Below are 23,260 nucleotides of genomic sequence, written 5' to 3'. Positions count from 1 at the left end.
TGGTGAAGAACAGATGAAACTAAAAAGGCAAAATGGTAATAAGATTTTAAGCTGGTGATAGATACATGAAGACTTATTAGTTCTACTTTTGTATATGTTGGGGAAAACTACAATAAAAAGTAAACAAATGACAAAAAGAATTAAATACGTCTAAATATATCACTGAAACAAAAAGAATTAAAGTACTTTTGAAAAAAAAAGATTTTATTTATTTATTTGAGAGAGAGAGAGCAGGAGCAGGGGGTGGGGAGAGGGAGAGGGAGAAGCAGGCTCCCCGCTGAGCAGGGAGCCCACAGTGGGGCTCGATCCCAGGACCCTGGGACCATGACCTGAGCCGAAGGCAGACGCTTAACCAACTCAGCCACCCAGGTGCCCCAAGAATTAAAGTACTTAATAGAATATACCAAAGGAGAAATTCCAAGAGTCATATTTCCTTTGACCACAGGGGTGAATGTTTTTAGGTTTCCTCTCGTTATTAAAAATTACACATTCCTGGGGCGCCTGTGTGGCTCAGTCAGTTAAGCATCCTACTCTTGATTTTGGCTCAAGTCATGATCTCAGGGTCGTGAGCTCCAACTCCGCAATGGGCTCTGCACTCAGTTCGGAGTCTGCTCAAAAGACTCACTCTCTCTCTTCCCCTCTGCCCCTCCCCCCAGTAAATAAATACATAAATAAAAATTAATTAATAAAAAGAATTAGGTATTTTACTTGATAGTGCAAAATATATTTCTTTTAGGATGTGTAAGTTTACTTTTTCTTAACCTTATTATTGACTATGAATTGCTAGATCATTAGCCATAACCCTAACTCAAATGTAAATGTAAAAGTAGGTTTCAAAGTCAAAGTTTTTGGAGTGATCCCTCTTGAGGAATATTCTCATTCACTCTGTTGAGGAAGAGCTATTTTTTTAATATTACAGTTTTTTTTTTTTTTTTCAAATCAAAGCCACAAATCCAGCAGTGAGTGACCAGGAAAATAAAATTACACAAAAGATGCAAAACAACTCTGTGATTTATTCTGCAACGTAAAATTAACTAAAAAAGTTAACGCAGTTTTATTAATGCTCTTTTTGTTAAAAAAAGAAATTTTAACCTTGCTTTCTTCTATCATCTTTTCAAGAGTATGCTTTCCTCTGTCATCTTTTCAAGAGTAAATTATGGCTAAAAATTCTAGATTACAGTGATACTATTTTTTTAAGATTTATTTATTTATTTGAGAGAGAGAGAAACCACACAAGCAGAAGGAGGGGCAGAAGGAAAGGGAAAGAATCCTCAAGCAGACTCCTCGCTGAGCACAGAGCCCCCAGATCATGACCTGAGCTGGAATCAAGAGTCGGATGCTTAACTGACTGAGCCACCCAAGCACCCCTAGAGTGATAATATTTTCTTATCTAAGACTTGGGATTTGAGGCTCTTAAACCCTTACACTCTTAATACTAAACTTTAAAAACCTTAGAAAGATGAAAATTTAAACACTTCAATCTGTGTTAGAAGATACAAATTCATAGTCTATCCTCAAAATAAATTCTTTACTAGGTAGTAATGAAACACTGTGTTCAATTCTAGCTACATTTTGAAAGCCACTTATAAATGGAACTGACTGAGATAAATAGGATGATGAATAAACCAGACACCCTGACACCTAAGATCTAACTGAAGAAACTGAGAAAGTATATTCTAAAACATAGGCATGTAAGGAGAGATACTCTGAAGAAGTCGTAGGGAACAAAAATTTGATTTACTCTAAATGTGATATAAAAGTGATTATACTTAGTCTAAATGTACAGATCTTTTAAGAACAGAATTAAGACAATTATAGAAATCACTGGAAAAGAGATCTTTTTGAGTGTGGGAAAGTAACTTCAATTCTTAAAAATGAGGGTTTGGGACAAGATAATATCTAAGATTCTTTCTGCTCTAACATTCCCTCATGTTCTTAAACTACCAAGTTTTTTACTCTTATGAAGTATAAACCTAGATAATCAATACATACCAAGACTGGCTTATAAGGACACACTGAAATACGAACAAAAAATTATGTTTAGTAGTAATGCCTTTCTTAGTTTTTACAATGTGCTGCCACTCTACAAATCTAAGCAGTAGTACTCTTAAGAAAATATTGAAATAATTCCTGTGGCTCTTGCTAAAATGATCTTGGCTATGACTAAATGCTGCCCCCTTGAGGCTACAGATCTGCTTTCTGATGGGTTGATTAACTTCAAGCTCTTTATCAAAGAAAGGAAGGGACCAGGAAGATACAAAATTCAGTGTCACACAGAACCATATCAGCAATGATTCCTATGTGAAGGACACGGAACTGAGGAAAGGCACATATAAAACACCTTAAACAAATACATCCTTAAGTAAACTATTTTTATATACAAGAATTTAGCATGTCTTCAGATCATGGGATTAATAGCTATTGTTCCATTCTGTTCAACATGTGTTTTACATGCTCCTGAAAAAGGCAAATCTTTAGGTAAATATTTATAACTATTTTTCTTTTTTAATTCATTTTTATTTTTTACATGCCAATCTAGTTTTATGCCTCCAGAAGATACCAATTCATGAACAGATATCCTACAGATTGCAAATACAACAGACTGAAAATAAGCAGCTACAAATAAAGAAGTTTGCCATGAAATAGGTACAATTTATTTTGTATGTATTTATACGTACCACCCAGCTAAATACTACTTAAACACAAAATCTGTGGTTATATCATTTGCTTTCATAGATCTTTCTCTTTTTCTGTTTTTTTTCTGTAATGAAATTAATATAGCTGATTAATGGGAGTGAAAGGAAACAAAATTGAGAAAAGAAACATGAAATAACAATGGTAGTAGGAAGGATTACCTGTTGGCCATTCTCAGCAGGGACATTTCCCTGCAGTCTTTCCAGCCCTGAACATTCTGCAAGTCTGAAAGTCCCTCCTTGGGGTCCAGGTGCCTCCTTAACATCCCCAGACCCCTTGAAATGGTAGAAATAACAAGGTTTGGCTGAAAAATCACATTTAAAATCCTCTATTTCATCTACCCCTTTAAAGCACCAATTCAAATAGTGAATAAAATGGTGTTAAACCAAGGTCTATATAAAAGAAACCTGAAGAATCTGGGCAACAATGGAAATGGTTTTCTATTAGCAGGCTCTTAAGAAGGCCAACAGCTGACCCTTCAAAAGGAAATTTATGATCCCATCTTGAACAGTTGATCTTTTTTAGCCTTTATAAGTACTTTATTCCCATATATGAAGGTAAAATACAGCTGTACTATTATTGAGTGCTTAACTATGTAGCAGTCACCCTGCTAAGCGTTACATGTAAGAATCCCAGTTTTTAATTCTCTCTCTCAGACACCATGCATGCTATCTCTTTTTTCCTTGCAAAGTTTAAAATTTCTACATGCCAGCCAAACACTAATTTTAAAAATAAAGAATGTAGCCACTTTAAATGGACTATATTCTTCGGGACTATACTAAAAAACACATTTTTCATATTAGGAATAAAATGTAGTAATTTTATGGCTTGAATTAGATACATATATGTCCAATGTGTAAAGAAAAAAGTTTTAGCATTCATGTCCTAAAATTATAATTTAATGCTACTCACATTCTGTAATATAATAGTTCAAATAATCAGTATGTTATACATAAAACTTTTCAACGAAATCTTGGAAAATAGTGGCGAAATGGGTTAAGAGAATGAATCTTTGTTTCAGACACACACCCAAGTGGTTCAGTCCCGGAACCACTTCACAGTAGTTGGTGACCTTGGGTGAGTTATTCTGCAGTTTGGAGCCTCATCTCTAAAACAGTAATAACAATTTTTACCTCACAGAGTTATTTTAAGGATTAAACGAGAAAATGCTTTAGTACCAAGTTCCTAACACAGGTCCTAGTCTTAACAAGTATTATTGTTGGTTCTTAAGTATCATTATTGAATATAATCACACTGGAAAATTAAGGACGCACAAAAAAATGAGGGTTGATAATTCCACAGTAACGGAGTTTTTCTCTCATTTGGCTTAGTCTATAACTATTTAGGATTATAAGAGAATCTGAGAGGAAAAAACAGAGTCAGGAACATAATCAAGATGAAGTGGGAAATTACAAATATAGGAAAAAAACATATAAAAATCAGCTTTACTGAATGCTTACTATATGCCAGACACTGCACTACTTTAAAAAATTTTTACTGTGTTTAATAAATGAAAAATTCAACTTGTAGCAGTTTGAGTAAAATTGCCTTAGTGTTTTTCACTAAAACTCAGTACTAATTATTGCCATGTACACATCAACCAAAGAATACTCAACCTATTTAGGTACCTTGCAATAAAAATAAATCTAAGCAATACAGTACTAACGTATGAATTAAAATCTCATTATGCCCCCTGACAGCACTGTCCAGTTTTATCCACTCACATGAAAAAAGAGGCACATCAGTGGATGAACAGTTCTGAAGCAAGGGATTCTTTGTTCTTTCATCTTTCATTTTGCCCCTCCCTCTACCCCCAGATTTGGTACTATTGCCAACAATGGCCATAGATCTTCTGTAAACACCAAAAGCACAGAGAAGAAGCCCAAGTCAGAAGAGTGCCAGCAGAGCTGGCAATAGTCACAGAAGGTTCTGGCTATGTAGTACTTAGGAAAGAGAATAAAGGAAAAGTCATCCAAGAAATTAGGTTAAAGACAACTGTTAAGCAAACCCCTAGTTTCAGTGGAAACAGCACACAAGATTGACCTGAAAATCTTTACAGGCAGAATGAACCCTCAATTCAGTAGCACTAGTCCTAGAAAACACTTTTATTTACTACAGGGTACAACAGAGATTGGATAGACTATTAAAGAGGGGATAACAGAAACATGACAGTAGGGCAAAGGAGTAAGAAACACAAAAGCAAGAATATCAGAACAGGTGAAAGAAATTGAAATTATAATACTTTTTAAAGAATAAAGGCAACTAAGTCAATATAAAAATATAACAAGAAAACACCTGATAAAGTACTTATGGGATTCATCTTTTTTACAAAAGAATGGTGAAAAGAGCCACAAAAACATACTCGTGTCAAAAATCAAATACGGAACCTCCCTTTAGAAGTGCTCTTAGTATATCCCACACCACCGCCCCCTCCAAAGGAGACCAAAGGAGACTAACTTACATTTAAAAAATTCTCCAAAAGATGTCAGATTAGCAAGTGCTCCTCTATCTTGGGTCTACAAAATTACTAATTTGGGTCTATACCAAAATTTAAAAGATTCTTTAAACCATGTGCTAAAGTTAACAATTGAGACGATTGTTTAATATGACAAAAAAAACACCGAAAAATAGGAGCGTGGGAGTCCAAGTACACTGGTGAGATGACACAATTACCTTTTCAAGATGAGGCAAAGACCCAACAGTGCACATTCCCCTAAAATCCTATTTACAATGTTGACAGCAGAACGACTTACCTGTGGGACCACATTCTGTCCATATGGCGGCGGATGTTGCTGCTTTTGCTGAGCAGCACTTTCTATTGCTACTTTAGCTACCGTGCTGGGATCGGCTCCTGCCGGCACGGCAACCATTGTTGCGCTGCAGCCAGCATTGTTGGGGTCACTGATTGTAACAATCCTAACTCCTACTTTATTTGGAATTCCTGTGACTGTTTCCCTATCATTATCCTCTGCCGGCCTCTTGACAGTTTTGCATTCTGCTGTGCCATTTGTAGACCGAACGTCAGATGACAGGGCTGGAGAATGGGACACTCTTGATCCTGAGTGGGGAACTGCTATGATCTGATGCCCCTGTATAACAGAGGTTGTAGAATGTGGAGAGACAACTACACTTGGGCGTTGCTGAGGCACATCTGAATTCAAACTTGAAGCTAGAGGTCCGTTAGGCAAGTCAGTACCACTAAACTGCGGTGTTGCCACATTTGGAGCCTCCTGCATACTGCTCACAGATGGCGAACCACCCAAAGTTAATATAGGTCCATTCGAAATTCTTTCTAGTTGATCACCTTTGGCAGTATCTTGCTGAGTGGCATCTAAAGTCCCTTGCGGTTCCATTGGAGATATCTCACCATTTCCTACATGATTGGAAGTTTTGTGATTTGGAATGTTTTTGCTTAAATGAGAACCATCTCCCTTATCAAAATCACAGATTCCATTAACTAGAGGTTTTTTCAAATCACTTTTGATATCCGGCATATCCATTTGTTCTGAGTTCTGTTTTCCAGATGTTCCATTCTCACCTAATTCTAACGATGGCCCATTACTGATTAGTGAGCACTGATTAGCCTCACTTTGAATTTTCCCTGAGTTTGAAGGAGGTAGACTTGAGTCACTGTACTTTCTCCCATTTAAAAGACTTCCCACCTGCATTTCATTTTCCTTTGTATCTCCATTGCTGGTGTTCGTGGTTCCTCGTCGGCAGGACGGGTTCTCCATGACTTCAATTTTACGTTCATGAACATGTAAACCTGTTGCTTCTTTTGCTTCCTCCTCCTTTTGGCAAATGATCTTATCACCTTTGAATGGGGGAGTAGCAGTAGTACAGGATGATTGTCCAGCTGGAGATGTCTGAGTGGCTGGAAGTGTTTGCACCTGAAGTCCAACTCCTGCCTGTGTCCCACTCATGGTAATTCCCGCTGGAGCAATGAGCTGAGTTGCATTTCCCTGACTCACAGTTGCAGTTGCAAAACTTGTATTTGGCACAACTGTTATGGTTACCTGGTTGCCAGAAGTCCCTTGGAAAATGGTGGCTGGGCTGTTCGAAATCAGTGGGCCTGGCAATATTTGTAAGTTTGAGATGGGCACAGTTTGCACTCCCCCTGTGGGTGGCATTGCACTTTGGACCAACTGAACGTTTTGCTGCCCAACCAACAGCTGCTGAGCTGAAGACTGCCCCTGCACACCAAAACCCGCTGCTTGGTTATTGGCCACCTGGTATACCACCTGAGGGCTAGGGGCTCTTGCATTATTAGGAGGAGGAATCTGTGGAGCTGGGAGAATTAGCTTACCACCCGGTGTCGAAGGACCACGCTTTGGAAGCAGCAGCTGTTTTATCAGACTCGACTCACCAGAAGCAGGCTGACCAACGCCTGCGTTCGCCTGCTGTGGCGGGACTTGCATCTGTACTTGTTGGGGCTGCTGAACCTGTACTTGTACCTGCTGTGGGGAGGGTGCTGGTGAAAGCTGCTGCTGCTGCTGCCTCTTCACGGACAGCATCTGACTGACAGTAGGAGGTGGTCCCTGTGACTGAGCGGTGGAGGAAGATGACATGGCAGTGGGGACTTGGTTATTAGTAGCTGGGACAGGTGATGGCGAGGAAGATGGAGTTAGGTTTGGTTGCCCGGTTAGCTGAACTGTCTGACCAGCCGGAAGAGCTGCTGGATTAGCAAGAACAATTTGGTGAATGGCTGGTGCGTAAGTCTGACCTTGTTGAGCTGGCTGGCTTACAATCACTACACTTTGTTGGGCTGGCTGCTGTGGTTGTTGAATGGGCTGCTGTACCACCGTTGATGAAACTTGCTGAGAAGGGAGAGGTTTTGGTGCAATGTTCTGAAACCCTACCCTTGAGGGCTGTGGACTTGGGACACCAGCAATGGTAACCATCTGTCCCGTAGCTACCTGAAAATTCTGTACTGAAGTTGCTGAGACAATATTGGATGCAGAAGTTGTCACATACTGTGAAGGTGCTATGATAACAGTGTCTTGCGGCTGGCTACCAGCTGATGTCTGTTGAGATGAAGTTTGCACAGGTTGGGGTGATGTGGTGATTAACTGTTGACCCTGTGAAACTGTAGAAGTACATGCTGGGATGTTCTGCACTCTACCAAATATATGACTCTGTGGGACAGCTTGCTGAATTACTGTAACAGGAGCGCCCGAAGGTATCTGTCCTGGTACCACTGTGTGCAAGGGAGACTGCTGTGGAATTACAGACGGATGATGAAGCAATGTCTGGGAATTTACCACTGTAACAGGCTGTGGCCCTGTGCTGTGGTTCTGAGCCACAGAACTCGGAGCAGCTCCTCCTCCCACAGCAATGCTAACAGGAACTGCTGTCTGGGAGAGCGAATTCTGGATTACTGTAGCCTTAACGACTTCACAAGGAATTGGAGCTTTGTTTTGAATGACAGTCACTGGAGTATTTTGCTGCTGGTGGGTATGAACTGCAGGATTTGGTGGAATTCTTGAAACAGTCTGTGCCACAGTATGAACACCTTGTACTGGAAAAGACATTTGTGTTGCAGTCAAATTTGAAGACTGGTTGGTAACAGAAGTCCTCTGAAAATGGTTTCCTACAGTTTGTGGTCCATGGGGGATTCCTGAAAATAGGAGGGAAAAGTCAAAATTCATAATGAAATGACTGAAAAGCTGCGTGTAGGCATTGTATTAGTTAATACAAGAAAGAATCGTTTTAAGAAATTAACATCTAACAACTTTGCATCATACAAATATGATAAAAGTAAAAGAATAGGCAAATATGCTACTGGAAACACGAGGAAAAATTATACATTTTAAATGTATACAATATAAGTTTCATTTTGCTTTTTTGTTAAATTAGTAATACTTAAAACTCAAAAATTAATACCTGCAGGTGAAGGACTTGGGGATACATCAGGAACAGAATCAACACGAACAACAGGAGTAGAAACTGGTTGCTGCTGATAGTACATCTGAATGGGAAGTGGTATAGCCCTCCGTTTTACTCCTACTACATGAATATGTGCCTGCCCGTTGCTACTGGAATCCTCCACTCTCTTCACTGTATGATTTGGAAAGACCGTTCTGTAAAGTACACACATACTTAGTTTTCTTAACTAGCACACGAGCAAAAAACAGACTTCTAACAATGTTTACATGAACAGCAGCAGTATATTTTATTACTACTAACGTTCGAACCAGTATGATGCATACTGTTATATTCTGCAAAGGTGGGAAGCAAAGAAAACATATAAAAGATCAGTTCTCTAATTTTTAAAATCATTATTTATTAACATTGTTGGGTTTTAAATAATTCTATACTCTATATAAGTAACAAAAAAGCTGCATCTAGGTAGTGTCTATTTTATGAACTTTGCAAAATATCAAAAGCCTTGATATTTGAAGAGTATTAGTTATAGACTGTTATTCAAGATTAAAAAGGGCAAAAGTCATTTCTTTAACATAATAAAGTAGTGTAGAAAAAAGTTTTTCCCTTCTTTGAGGCTTTGATAAGCCTCATAATGTTCAAACACAAACACCAGGTTTGATTTCCAAAATCCCCTTGTATTTAAATTTCTATCTTACTACAACCTAGCCAATATAAAATTTCAAGTAGTAGAAATATTTAAAACTAGATAGATGGTTCGTATTTTCTCTAAAGAGCAAGAGATGCTCTAGGTGATATAAATCAACTTTGTTTAAAGTCAACAACTATGCATCCTACCTAAGACATTTATAAAATCCAGTTGAAGTTAGGATTCCACCACGAGCTAATTTACTGCACGTTGAGAGGTACTCAGAATACATTTCTGCTCGAGAGACAGAACAATCTGGATTTACTTCAAAATGAGCATTTAGCCTAAAAAGGAGAAAAATAAATGGCATTATGCATTATAGGAGAGTTCATATTTACGTATAGTAAAACCATTTGAAGGCAATGTCTTATAAAATAATATTTATGCCTGTTAATCAAATTTCACTTTCTCATGTTATTAGCAAAAAATGCATGCTAGGTTTTAGACTGACGAAACCAAATAAAAGATTAACTGTTTAATCATATTTATTTTAGTATTAAAAAATCATTAACAACAAATATAAAAACTGTGTTCACACCCCAGTGAGAATAGGATTGGTCTGTTGGCAACAAATATTCTACAACAAATCAATATCTACTCAATTTCCTGTCTTGCAATAATTAAAATACAACAGAAACTCCCAATAATGAGCTATTTCCGTTGCAGATGTGAAAATGGAAGAAAAACTGAACTAAAATTAAACTTTTGTTGTCTCTTGGAACAAATTCCTTAAGAAAAAAAACTTACCTAAGCTTCTCCCATGCCTCACACTTCCATTCCCCCATTTCAGAAACTTCTATTCCTAATGCATTACAAATTAACTCAAACTTCAGTTTGTCTTTTTCATATAGTGACTTCCATCCATATATGTTAGGACTAGAGGCCGAATTACCTTCATAGGATTCTTTTCTAGGACTTACTATACATATAACAGGCCAATTTACAGCTGTTTATATAAACTGAATCAAATAATACTTATGATTAAATAATTTTAAAATGATACTTTCCTCCTTCCTCACTAGAACTGGCAGAAATGTGCAAATGGGATTTAGAAGACCAAATCTATACCTAACACACACACATTTTACTGTGCATGTGGTACAAACTTTCCAACTTTCATAATTCTTTGAGTACTGACTTTTCAAAAGACTAGGTACAAAAACCTTTTTTTGGTTTTAGTGTAGAAGATAAACATTTCCAAGTATTACTGGAAGAGATTCATCAAGTATAAGGTGTAAAAATATAGAAGGGGAGGAAAAAGCAAATAATTAGCTATTTAAAAATATAAACCCGATTTTAGGCAAAGTGGAAAAGTCTAGAGAAAACTGCCACAGGAACAAAGATATGAAAGCACCAAAAATATGGAACACAGAATGACAGGAACATGGAATGGGAGACAAATAATGTTAGAGAATGGGAGAAAAGGGATCAAAGAAAGAAAATTTTTAAAGTAATACATCATCAGAAAGTGATCTTTTCTATTCAATCTGTTAATCTTCTAAAGAATTTAAGCTGGAATTCATAACTGTGGAAGCTACTATCCATGAGAAAATGAAATCTAACCAAGTCTACAATTTATTTTTTCAGTAAGTGGCTGATATATGACTAGTCAGTCTTCTCAATAAAATATTATTTTCAAGTTGCTTATTTCCATGTAAACCCACTAGGTATTGTATCATTTGACTCATTTTCCTTTACTACGCCGAAAAAGGAAAAATTAACTATCAATGAACAAGAAGTATTGCTTGTGATGAAAAAGAGGGACATTTAACAACAAAATCTGGTTTTATTTTCTTAAAGACAGTCCAGTTCAGTTTTAATAAAACATTAATTTAATAAAAATCCTATAATCTGACAACTCTTATTTTCTATAAAGTCAAAGATAACATTTTAACACAAATTTTACTCCAAAAAGAAGTGGTGTAATTTTAATTCTGAAGATTCTGATGAACATTTTTCTTTCAAATTATTCTAAAATGCAGGTGAAATGGTTTTACATAGTCCATTCTTTGGATAAATGATATTCTACTCTGACTAAAAAGAAATACAGAATAAAACATTCCGGATGACTGTTGAAATACATTTCCTTTTCTCTTTTGCTTTATTCTTCCCAAGGATAAAGCCTTAATAGAAATAAACCACTTACCACTGACAAGCAAACTTCTCACTATCTATTTCCACTATTCCTGGAGGTGGAGCAACATGCTGTGCTACAACTGCTCTGGAAGCTAAAGAAAAAAATACATTAGCTACATCATTTGTACAAACTTAGTCACTACATGCCATGTTTAGCTCATGGATACTGAAACAGTTAATATTCACAATGAATATCTTTTAAAAAGGGTATAAGCATAACGAAAATATACAAATTTGAGAAAGGAGCACATATTATACCAGGCACTGTCTTTGATGCTTTATATAAACTCTTTACAATCATTCAAATAACAATAATATGGATTATATAGCTAATATAAATTTTTTTTCCCATGGGTCAGACACTGAGTTAAAAACTTTATATATGAATTCTTCTGTGAGATGGGTACACATAAGGAAACTGAGACTCAAAGTGATTAAAATAACTAGCCCAAGGTCACACAGCTCAACACATCAGTAAATAAGAATCAGTTTAGTTATAGAAACAGTATCAGAGAGAATCACTTCAATTCTGAATTTAAAAGATTAATATTGGGGTGCCCAGGTGGCTCAGTCGTTAAGCATCTGCCTTCAGCTCAGGTCATGATCCCAGGGTCCTGGGATCGAGCTCCGCATCAGGCTCCCTGCTCAGCGGGAAGCCCGCTTCTCCCTCTCGCACTGTCTCTCTCTCTCTAATAAATAAAATCTTAAAACAAAAATACAAATAAAATAAAAGATTAATATTAAACTCTGAAAGTGGCATATATATAACATTTCTGGGAAAGGGTGAACAAAAAGTCTGAACTAATTTAAAGTCCTACATTCAAGAAAGGATTTTCATAAGATTATTCTTCTGGGGAAAAAAAAATCTGTTGTAATAATAGTTTTCAAGTATATCTTTTGTCCTAAGAGAGGCAAGATGGTTGGGTAAAAATGTACTAGCTATTAATCTTAGAACACATACCAACTTCTGAGATTTTGCTTATGACATATTTTAAAACAATTCAAGTCCAATGTATAAATCATCTATTATTTTCTAACAAGCTGAACAGATCTGTAGGAAAATAAGTGTTTTCTTTTCTGCTGTATATAAAAGGAACTAATGAAAATATAAAAATATGATAATATAAACTGTCATATTATGATAATTTAAATATGAATCTTATATATTTATAAAATTAAAAATTATACTGCTTCAGCATTATTTTATAGTTTTTAAACTTATAAAATGGACCATTTTTCAAATAACATTTTAGCGAAACTCAGAATCCTCAAACAGAACAAATGTATTTCTAAACTACTGTTTATTTCAATCTTATTTATAGGCCTAAATTTAATTATCCCCATTTTGCTAATGAAGAACATAAAGCTGAGAGATCAAGTTTACAAACGAACACATGATGGAAATGGCAGAGCTGTGTATAGCTGGAAAGCCTTCTTTTAGGGGTATTGGATTTGAATCCAGGTCTGTCATATTTTAGATACCATACTATGACATGCTATTTCTTAACAGAACAAAATAATTATAATCAAAACTATTTTCTTGGTGCAACCCCAGCTTATCTTTTCTTCTCCTAACTTGATGACACTGTTAGAGAAAATATCTAAGCAGGGCCTGAACCCACTTGGAAATCTTCCTCCTTTTTCTTCATCAATTGTACTACAACAGAATATACCCTATTCAGACTGAAATCTCCTGAATCAATTGATGACCAGTTGAGTGAAATATTAGAAATTATGTTGAAATTATAAAAATTTTACAAATAATGCATAAAGAATAAAGCAGCCACAATTAAATTAAGAATATAAACTGGAATCATAGAATTACTATAAAAGTGGTTACAAACTGAGAAGCACTGCCTTCAGGAAAGATACCTAAAGACTCATTCCAATACTTTAAAAAGAATCAATTTCCAGGGGCACCTGGGTGGCTCAGTCGGTTGAATGTCTGACTCTTGATTTTGGATCAGGTCATGAGCTCAGGGTCGTGGGATCATGGGATTGAGCCTTGAGACGGGCTCAGAACTCAGCAGGGAGTTTGCTTGAGATTCTCTCTCTCCCTCTGCCTCTGTCCCTCCCCTACTTTCTCTCTCTCAAATAAATAAAAATCTTTAAAAAGAATCATATCCTAGATGCTCAACCTTTTATATATTCCTTCCTTTCTAAAACTGCTCTCCCATTTTGGAACAGAAAATTTTAACTCTCATCCATCCTTTACAGCAATGCAGGTATGATTAAATGCATGGCTCTCAAGCCAGAGTGGCTGGCACCAGAGTTCCAGCACTTACTAGCTGTGTAACCACGGGCAAGTTAATTAACCTCTCTGTCTATAAAATGGGGAAAAGTAACAGTACACTGACCTCATAGGTCATTATGAGGATTAAAGGAGTTTATATATAAGCCACTTAAAACAAAGCCTGGCACATAGTTAGCACTATATAATTGTCAGCTATGATGATGATGATGATGATGATGATGAATGATGTAAAAACCTCTAGGACACCAAAGGGAGAATTAGAATCATTAGAATCCACAAAGCTTCTTTTAACCAAGGTATTATGGTAGGGCTTCCTGTCTATATTTTATGATGTTTTATGTATTATAGTTAAGGCAATGCTGGGCATGAGATATTGAGTATTCTGGCCCTTTGGTGTGTTCTGAATTCAGACACAGAGTGATGACAATTTTTGCTTAATGTTCTTTCCTCCTCTATCCTTTAACTACTGTTAAAAAGGGCATTACTTTTGAGGCAGAATCTTGTATAAGTAAAGCACAGAGAATTTTTTTAAAGAAATACTGAAGGTGGTGGCATCTTATTTCATTCAGATGACAATCTCATGGCTAGTTTAACTATCTTAGAATTCTGAAGTAAGGAAGGTGTCATGGGAACACCTATTAACCATACTTTCTTGAATGAAAAATAAAGTCAGACTTTTTCTAAGTAATGGAAAGTGAGGTTGATTAAGAAAAATACTTTTGATAATAAAGACTAATTTTATCAGGTTACGTGGGAGACATTTTCTATAGCTAAAGGGGAGAAATCTGCAGTTCTAAGGTTTTGACAAAAAAGTACTCAAAGCACATGATAAAATCACCTTATCAAAAAACTGTACTGGTCTTGAACAATATTTCAATTTTCCTAACCCAGTGGTCCTCAAAGTATAGTCACCTGACCTGAAGCATCAGCATCTCATGGGAACTTGTTTAGAAATTAAAATTCTTTGGTCCACCTGAATCAGAAATTCAGGGTATGGAGCCTAGAAATCAGTGTGTAAGCCCACCAGCCAATTCTGATGCACCCTGAAGTTTGAGAACCACTATGCTAATATTTCTTGACTATATCAGGTTAAACAAGGTGCATATAAGCAAGAGTCAGCAAGTATATTTTACAGTCGTATCTTGTTAATATCTTTTTCACATAATTTCCAATAAAACTTAAAAGTAAATGTAATGACTGGGCAACAAATTCTTTTATGAGTCACATGTTAATTCTCTGATTTCAACAAAATCAAAGAACTCAAGCTGACAGAAGATCATTAAATATAATTTTAATAATTTTGGATAATTCTGAAGCTCAAAGAATTGTAAATTCTATCCTTAGCTATTTATTGATGTGAGCTAGATTTTCAAATTAAATCTATAAAAAGAAAAAATGGAGACAGGATTGATGTTAAAGCCAGTTTCACTCTAGCAATTAAAAAATATTCATTTTGGGACACACTGGAGTAACACTTTCCAGAGAACCACCTCATTAAGAGATGAACTTCCAATAGCTACTTTGTCATGTACTGTTGTTTCATGTAATTTCTTTTGAAAACTTATAATAAAATTTTAAGCATTAAAACTTTATAGAGTAACAGGAAATTGAAAAAGTTAAATTAAAATGTCTACATTTATAGCTGAGAAGTACTGATAGGGTGGAGGATATGAGTTCAAGGAGAAAGAGGGTACCATAAAATTTCTGATATTAAGAGTCTGTGTATTTTTTTAAATGGATGATGGAAAATATCAAGATTCCACTGTATAGAAAAAGTATTTTTTACTTTAAAATGTCAATTTAATATACACAAAAAATTTTATTTACAACTTTAAATTATAATGAAGAAATTTAGATGTCAAACTAAAAGTGGGTGAAAGGTTACATAAGTTTTCATCCTGATGAGAAGTGAGCAAAACTTTTGAAGACAACCATTCCATAAGAAAACAGTATTAAACAAATGATGGGGGATGGGGGGACAAAGTATAAATGGTAACTAATCAAACAATTAAAAGTTGTCATTCATGATGAGCAAGTAATAAAATGCTCACCAGTTCAAAAGTTTTAGGTCCTTAGAGGTTTATTCCCACCTCTATCAATAAATTACTATTTATATGAACAAGTCACAAACTCTAAACATTTAATTTTGTCCATTTGCCAAATGAGGGTCAAATCTTAGTTGGTGGGGGGGATGGGTTCATTTGTTGAGGTCACTGGTCAGTGAGGAGGCAAAATCAGTAGCTTTCATTAAAATTACCCTTAAATATCCTTCAAATGGCCCATTTTATTTCAATGTATTACTGACAATTTATTAATTCCTCTCTTTGTTGAGAAGAGTTTCTCTCTGGCCCTCAGTTAATTTAATCTTCAATTTCTTCTTTGAGGATAGGAATATATCCCTACCACCCACTTAACTGGCAAAAAGAACTCTTTCATTTCTTTGTCAAGGCTGAGAAAACATTACAATTTGACCACTGATTCCCCAGTATGCTATTACCTGTGGACGAAAGCTACTGAGTAGGTTAGTAGTCAAAATTACCTATTTTTTTCATGCTTTGTTTGTCCAATTCTGTTAGTTGACACCAAGGAAGTTAAACATGCATATGATACAACTCTACCATATACTTCAAAAGGACATAGTGGAAATCAACAAAATATGTGATACATATTACATACTTTTCATGTGACTAGAGTATATAATTGTGATCCTATGAGTTAGAATAGAGGAGAGACTGGGGCCATGATTAAATGAGAGGAGAACAAGTAGCTGAGAGATGTGATGGAAGTCTAAACTGAGGCATTGCACTGGCAACTGAAGAAGCCAGGGTTATTTAGGAAGACTCAACAAGATTTGGTGATTAGATGGATGTGGTAGTTAAAGGTAAAAAATAATGACATTTTTGAATTAAGGGTAGTGAGGGAGGTTGATGATCTAAATGTATTTCTAGGCTGAAAGGAAGAAGCAAGTAAAGAAAAAGAGGTTTGAGATATAGGAACGAGGAGACTGATACTCAGAGCACAGATTCAGAAGTTGGCATCTCTGAAGACAAGTGGAAGTTGAAGGAAAATGAGTTCAGATGCTAGTAAGTTTGGAAGTGAAGGGTTAAGAAGTTAAAGAAAATCATGCCACATAGCTTCCACATTAATTGCAAGTAGGTAATAAGATCAACTGAGAAAAAGAGTATCCTCTATTAAAAAATATAAGGAAAGAGAAATGTCTTGGGAATGGTGGGAGGTGGAAAGAGCAGGTGAGGGGAAAGATGGATTGTTTTGTTAAGACAAATGAAGGTAGAGAAAGTACTCCCAAAAACGCTGAGAGTGCTAAAATATAAAAATGACTCATAACAAGCCAGGAGAAAGAAGTCCAAGGACTGAAGAGAATACTCATTATTAGACAGCTCTGAATTCTAATTAAAGACATTTGAGTTAAAAAGAATTGACCCAAGGGACCCTAAGAAGGGTGCACCAGTACAGGTGCACATGCTTATACACACATCATGTGTATATGTATGCATGTGTGTCTGATCCAAGGCTCTGATTCGATGGTTTCTGGTGCAAGTATTAGGAGGTATTATGTACTTGGATGACCAGCTGGGAGAATTATAAGGTCATATATGATTAACTTATTCTTGGCATATCAATTTCCAATGACCAAAATCACAAATAAGAAGTTCATCAGGGCACTTCATATTGCTCTCACAATTGTAAATATCTAATCCCTCATACGCCTCTAAATGTTTTTTAAAAAATCTATTATACTATTCTTCCTCTAGGCTCACTTTGGTCCTACTGCTCCTGTTATGTATAATATCTAAGAAATTAAAGTTCATACTCAAGTTCTGCCTTAGCCTATTCCACTATGGTATCAGTTCCCTGTACTGCACATTTACATTTATCTTTAGTATTAAATCTTACACACCAGTAACCATACTGAAAAACATGTAAAAACACTAACCTGGGGCAGATGCTACATGGGTCTGGGTTTGGACTTGTTCTACAGCTTGTGGCCTAATTTCAGATAAAACTTGATGACTGGAACTTGGATGTTCGACGAGTTTTACTGCAGCTAGTGCATCAGGGCCAAACATCTGAATATCCATAGAAACGAGACACACTAACATATCTAAAATAAATTAAAAACCAATAGTTATTAATAATATTATCAAACAATGACATCGCTGAAAAACACATGCTATACAGAAGAAGTACTTCTCAGATGGCAGTCCATGAATCATTGTACATCAGAATTATCTGTGGATCTTTAAAAAAGATTTTTAGGCTCAATCTCTGAAGACTGACTTAGTAGCTCTGGGATGGGGATTAGGATCTTTATTTTTGAGAAGTTTCCCAACTGATTCTGATGTGTAGCCAGATTTAGGAACCACTGATACAGAAAGTGACATCCTTAATTTCTCCTAATAATTTCAAGCCAAATCTCTATTAACTCTGGTTTTAGTATTTATACCAAAGACAGAAATCATTCTAGTCAATGAGTAAATGTTAACGTGACATACTTTCATAATTGTGTTTAAAACTGACAACCCACTAAAGAGGTGGTAAGCTGATTAATTTTAAGAATAATACCATTACCAGCAACTTCTAGGAACACAAGGAAACTTTTTCACTTAGCTTCAGTTGCTTAATAGTAGCAGCTGACCATTTGAAACAGAAAGACCTGCTCCTCAGTTACAGCAATTTTGTTGGTTGTTTGGTTGGATTTGATAAGTAGTAACAGAAATAAAGAAAGGAATAGGAGTTATTGACAGCCACATACACCCTGGTCTCTATATGACAGAAGTTTCTTGCTAACCTAAAACAGGCAGAAAGAATAACACAAACATGTGTGTCTGAAAGGGTAATGACTCCTCAAAATAAACAGTACACCCCCAATATCAATTGTGATTTAGGATAGCACCCCATCAAATATTCTTTTCCTCAATAAAGAAAATAAATGTTTCTTTCATTTAGTCTTACCTATACTCTTTTCTACTTTTGCAATTTTTGTGCAAGCAACATCTCCCATTTCTGTGAGCATATATAGCACCTCGAGTGTTGAGATCACGAGCAGCACATCAGGTAAAGTGAGATGACAAATGATCTCTCTGTATGAGTCCTGATCGACATATTCACAAATCAAAACACCATTATCTTCTGCTTTGCAAAGATTTCCCAAAATTTCCATGCCTGAAAAGCATACACACACAAACATGTATTTATTTTTTAACAGACGGTAAAAAGTCTGTTCATGTTATACAATGAGAAAATCAAGTAAGCACTTACCCCTCATCTTTAAAAATCTATCCCTTGACATTAGGCATTTTGTAACAGTATGAAACATCAGATGAGTAGTTTTGAAATCGACAGGGTCCAATAGAAGCTGGAAAAAGAAAGGACACTATTGTTGACGTAGCCCTCTTCAGTGTTGTATATTTCAAATTTAATAAAAATTAATAGAACAGTTTGCTCAAGTTTTAAAAAATGCAGTTATTGTGGGAATAGCCATCACTAAATCTGGAGCATCATTTCAAATATTTTTTCCAAAAAAGTGTGTGATACCATACCATGTTAGGCAAAACTATATATAAGCCTTTCATATTCTGTAAGTATAGCAAATACAATAATGCTACATGCTAAAAATTTAAAGTAAATGTCACTGCTAACTATCAAAACTGTTTTAAGTTACTATCACATGCTTACCTCAGCTGCAATATTTCCTAACGTGTCAAGGCCTAATTGCCTTAGAGAAATAAAATGACTATGTGCAGAAAGTAATAGGAAACGAAGACAGGTACGATTAGCTGCCAAGAGCTTAACATTGCCCTCTTCAAAGGAAAGATTTCGCAAAATCACTGCAATCTGAAGTACCCGTTGTCCTTCAATATCATTAATGCCCAGCTTTCGAGGTGGATGAAATAAAGATTCCCAAATCCATTCTCCTGATGTACCTTCTATAATAAAAAATATACATTTTACTTAAATTGATATTTCATTTATTATTGCTATTTCAAAGTTATTTAAAATGTTTCTTATTGCCTTACCATGAGACTTGTTTCTGTCAGAAATGAGGTCACGTACTTCATTATCATCAACAATGTCTTTCCAAAACTGTAATTAAGAAATTATTATACTTAATTCTGACATTTGAAAAGAACTATTCTAATACTTTAAAAACAGTCACACATACTATAAAACTACAAAATTTCTACTATTTATTTATTTACAGAGAGGGAGAAAGAGAGTGTAGGGAGGGGAAGAGGGAGACAGAGAGAGAATCTTTTTTTTTTTTAAAGCGAGGTGGAGATGGGCGCCTGGGTGGCTCAGATGGTTAAGCATCTGCCTTCGGCTTGGGTCGTGATCCCGGGGTCCTGGGATCGAGTCCCGCATGGGGCTCCCTGCTCCTTGGGAGCCTGCTTCTCCCTCTGCCTCTCTCTCTCTCATGAATAAATGAATAAAAAGTTTAAAAATAAATAAATAAAATAAAGAGAGGTGGAGAGTGGAAGGGGGAGGGGCAGACAGAGAGGGAGAGAGAGAATCTTAAGCAGGCTCCATGCCCAGCAGGGAGCCTGATGTGGAGCTTGATCTCACAACCTTAAGATCATGACTTGAGCTGAAATCAAGGGTCGGACGCTTAACCGACTGAGCCACCCAGGTGCCCCTAAAACTTGTACTTTTAAAAACCCATGTAGACATCAGTATGTGCTATATGTTTAATTAATTGACATAAATACTTAACTTTCTATAAGTTCAAGGTACTTATACAATAAGGTATTATTTCAGACTAAAGATTCTTAACCTGGGGTCCACAGACTCCTAAATGGTCTGTGAAAGAAATTAGGGCATCTGTGAAATTAAATGGAGGGAAAAGGTGATATCTTTATGTTCATTAACCTCTAACTAAAATTTAGTATTTCCTTAGCAATTTCTTCAACGCTGAATGTTAGACAAAAAACCATAGTAATATTAGCAGTACCTGTGACAATGTCACCAATATGAATTACAGATATTTTCTGATCATTTTACAGCTATGGAAAATATCTAGAAATAGTGTTTATGCTCATTAGTATTTGAAAATTATGATAGTCATTAATCCTGTCATTAAACAGCACACAATCACAGTATTTCTTTTTACAAACATGCCTGAAACATTGCTGGCTAGCTACTGAGTAAACCTACATCTAGAATAAAATCAAATAGTAAGTGGTGAAGTTGTGTTCCCAAGTTTTTAACCCAGATATCTAACTTGCTTTCCAGTATTCCATTATCTACAAACTGTTTTTGATTCAAATGTGAGAAGAGATGAGTCAAAATCCACGGTCAATGTTCTTTTTCAGGCTAGGAATCAAGTGACTTTACACTATATAACTATACAAAATGAACTATAACTTCAACTTATCTATGATATTTAATTGTATTATCTTGTTACTTTTGTACTAATAAAGAAACAGATGGACTATTAGTTCACTTTTTTTCCCCTAAACATTCTGGTGTGGCTATTTCAAAGTAACTATTTTATTTTTTGGAATTAAGATTCTTTTACATTTAAAGCCACTAATCTGAGAAAAGGTCCACCAGCAAAAGGATCAATTGCTCAAAAAACTCATGAAAGACAATGGTAACAATAAACAAGAACTAGGCATATAAAGAAAAAAAGGCAATGTTCAATAAATAAGAAAAAAGGGCCATAGGAAATTCAAATAACAAAGATATCAGAAATGGAATTTTAGATGATCATGGATAATAAATTCAAAGAAATAAGAGACTGAAAAATTTGGCAAATAAATGAAAACTGTAAGAATGAAATAAAAATTCTAGAACTGAAAAGAAAAACTCAATTTAACAACTGATTTATATACAACTCAAGAAAGAATTAGTGAACTGTGTGCAGAAGAAAACACAATTTGGAAGCATAAAGAGACAAAAGAATGGGGAAAAAAAACACAAGACACAGAACATACAGTGAAAGGTCCTAACATAATAACGAGTTCCTGAGAAAGAAGAGAGAGAATGGGCAGAAACAGTATTTGAAGAGACCAGGCAAAGAATTTTCTAGAACAATTCAAAGACATTAACCTACAGATTTAAGAAGCACCCCAAACAATGAAAAAGGATAAATAAAGGTGTGCAGGAACATCAAAACAAAAGAATAAAATTCCTGAAAAACAAAGACAAAAAAGAACCCCAACTCAAATGCAAAGACAGAAAAAAGAACAGATAATCTTAAAAAGGACAACAAACTAAACTGACAACAGACTTTGTAAAAAAATAAAATAAAATAATGGAAGCCAGAAGACAACGGGACATTTTCTAAGTGATGGAAGAAAATGTCTGCCAAACTGAAATCTTTTTAAACAGTGAAACTGCCCTTCACTGGAAATGAAAACCGGCAAATGAAAACTGAGAAAACTCATCATCTACAAACCAGCACTAAGGAAAAATACATGAAAAGAGAGATGTGGTTTAAATCAAAATAAATAATGAATGAATAAAATACTAAAAAAATGTTTTCTGAGATAAAAATATGCATAAAATTATAATCTAAGAAAAAAATGCCTGGAAAAAGCTTTTGCTCAGGCCATAAAAGAGTAACTAGTACTTTGGTAGTCATCTTCCTATCATAAAACCAATATGTATAAGACAACTGTTTTCAGAGACTGGAAAACAAAAGAAGTGAGTCAATCACTGCCCCATAGTTTTACAGGACACTCTAGACTATAAATCCAGGGACAATAAATCCAAGAGCTCATAGTGATTTCTAAGCTGAGGAAACTGATCAGAGTTCAGCAAGGCCATCAGAACTAGAATTTAAGAGCAAATTTGCAAGAAAGAGGAGCAATGAAGAGAAAGAACTCAATGAATCTGCACAGGAATGCCTTGAGCTGATTGCTGAGTACTAAAACTATGCATATGCAAAGCTGAACTCCAAAACCCCAAGCAAAAAAACAGAGAACTAATGAGGAGCTATAACTGAACAATTCGCAAAATAGAGAAAACTCATTAAATACCCTGCTAATTCAGTAGAAATCCAAATAAAGCCATGCTTTAGGAGTAGCAATAAACTGGTGCTAGAGTAAAGGCTAATCTATCTGAATCATAACAAAGCTTTAAAACAACATTCTAAAGGATCAATATGTCACAATCCATATGCCAATTAAAAGCATGCCAGAACAAAGTCCTACATTCTTGAAAGTCACCAAAATCCAAACACTCAATAATGCAACATTTTCAATATTCATATTTAACAAAAAATTACTGCATGTACAAAGAAAGTAGGAAACATGACCCCTAACTAAGACAAAAATAGTTTCAACAAAAACAGACCCAGAAGTAATAAAGATAATGGAATTAGCAAAGATTTTTAAATACTTTGAATAAAATTTTCATTTTTTATTAAATATGGGTGAAGATTTAAAGGAAAGTATGAGCACAACTAGGAGAAAAATGGGATATGTAAAAGAGAATCAAACAGAATTTCCTGAGCTGAAAACAGTATCTGAAATTAAAAAGTATGACTAGATGGGCTTAACAAGATAAGAGAAAATGAAAACATTACAATAGAAACTATCCACAAGGTACACAGGAAAAAAAAAGGTCTAAAAACAATGAAC

General features: G+C 35.5%; 1 protein-coding gene across 4 annotated transcripts in view; it reads right to left on the bottom strand.

Annotated features, from left to right (window-relative positions):
- The window catches only part of ARID2 (AT-rich interaction domain 2), a 157,895-nt gene that overhangs the window by 35,444 nt on the left and 99,191 nt on the right, over positions 1-23,260 (bottom strand). For 2 of the 4 annotated variants that reach the window (XM_028123132.2, XM_088026016.1), the window contains 10 exons: positions 19,694-19,760; positions 19,353-19,603; positions 18,936-19,032; positions 18,630-18,839; positions 17,611-17,778; positions 11,412-11,493; positions 9,415-9,549; positions 8,578-8,774; positions 5,448-8,311; positions 2,856-2,969 (listed from right to left, as the gene is read on the bottom strand). In XM_028123132.2, coding sequence (XP_027978933.1) covers positions 2,856-2,969; positions 5,448-8,311; positions 8,578-8,774; positions 9,415-9,549; positions 11,412-11,493; positions 17,611-17,778; positions 18,630-18,839; positions 18,936-19,032; positions 19,353-19,603; positions 19,694-19,760 — 4,185 coding nt within the window. The remainder of the gene's footprint in view (positions 1-2,855; positions 2,970-5,447; positions 8,312-8,577; positions 8,775-9,414; positions 9,550-11,411; positions 11,494-17,610; positions 17,779-18,629; positions 18,840-18,935; positions 19,033-19,352; positions 19,604-19,693; positions 19,761-23,260) is intronic. The other 2 variants (XM_028123133.2, XM_088026017.1) reach the window with 1 other exon arrangement.

The sequence above is a fragment of the Eumetopias jubatus genome, unplaced genomic scaffold (assembly GCF_037043125.1).
Source record: "Eumetopias jubatus isolate StellerSeaLion01/CBP00866 unplaced genomic scaffold, mEumJub1_p1.0 scaffold_8, whole genome shotgun sequence".
Classification (NCBI taxonomy): Eukaryota; Metazoa; Chordata; class Mammalia; order Carnivora; family Otariidae; genus Eumetopias; species Eumetopias jubatus.
This window is presented reverse-complemented; position numbering and strand designations above follow the sequence as displayed.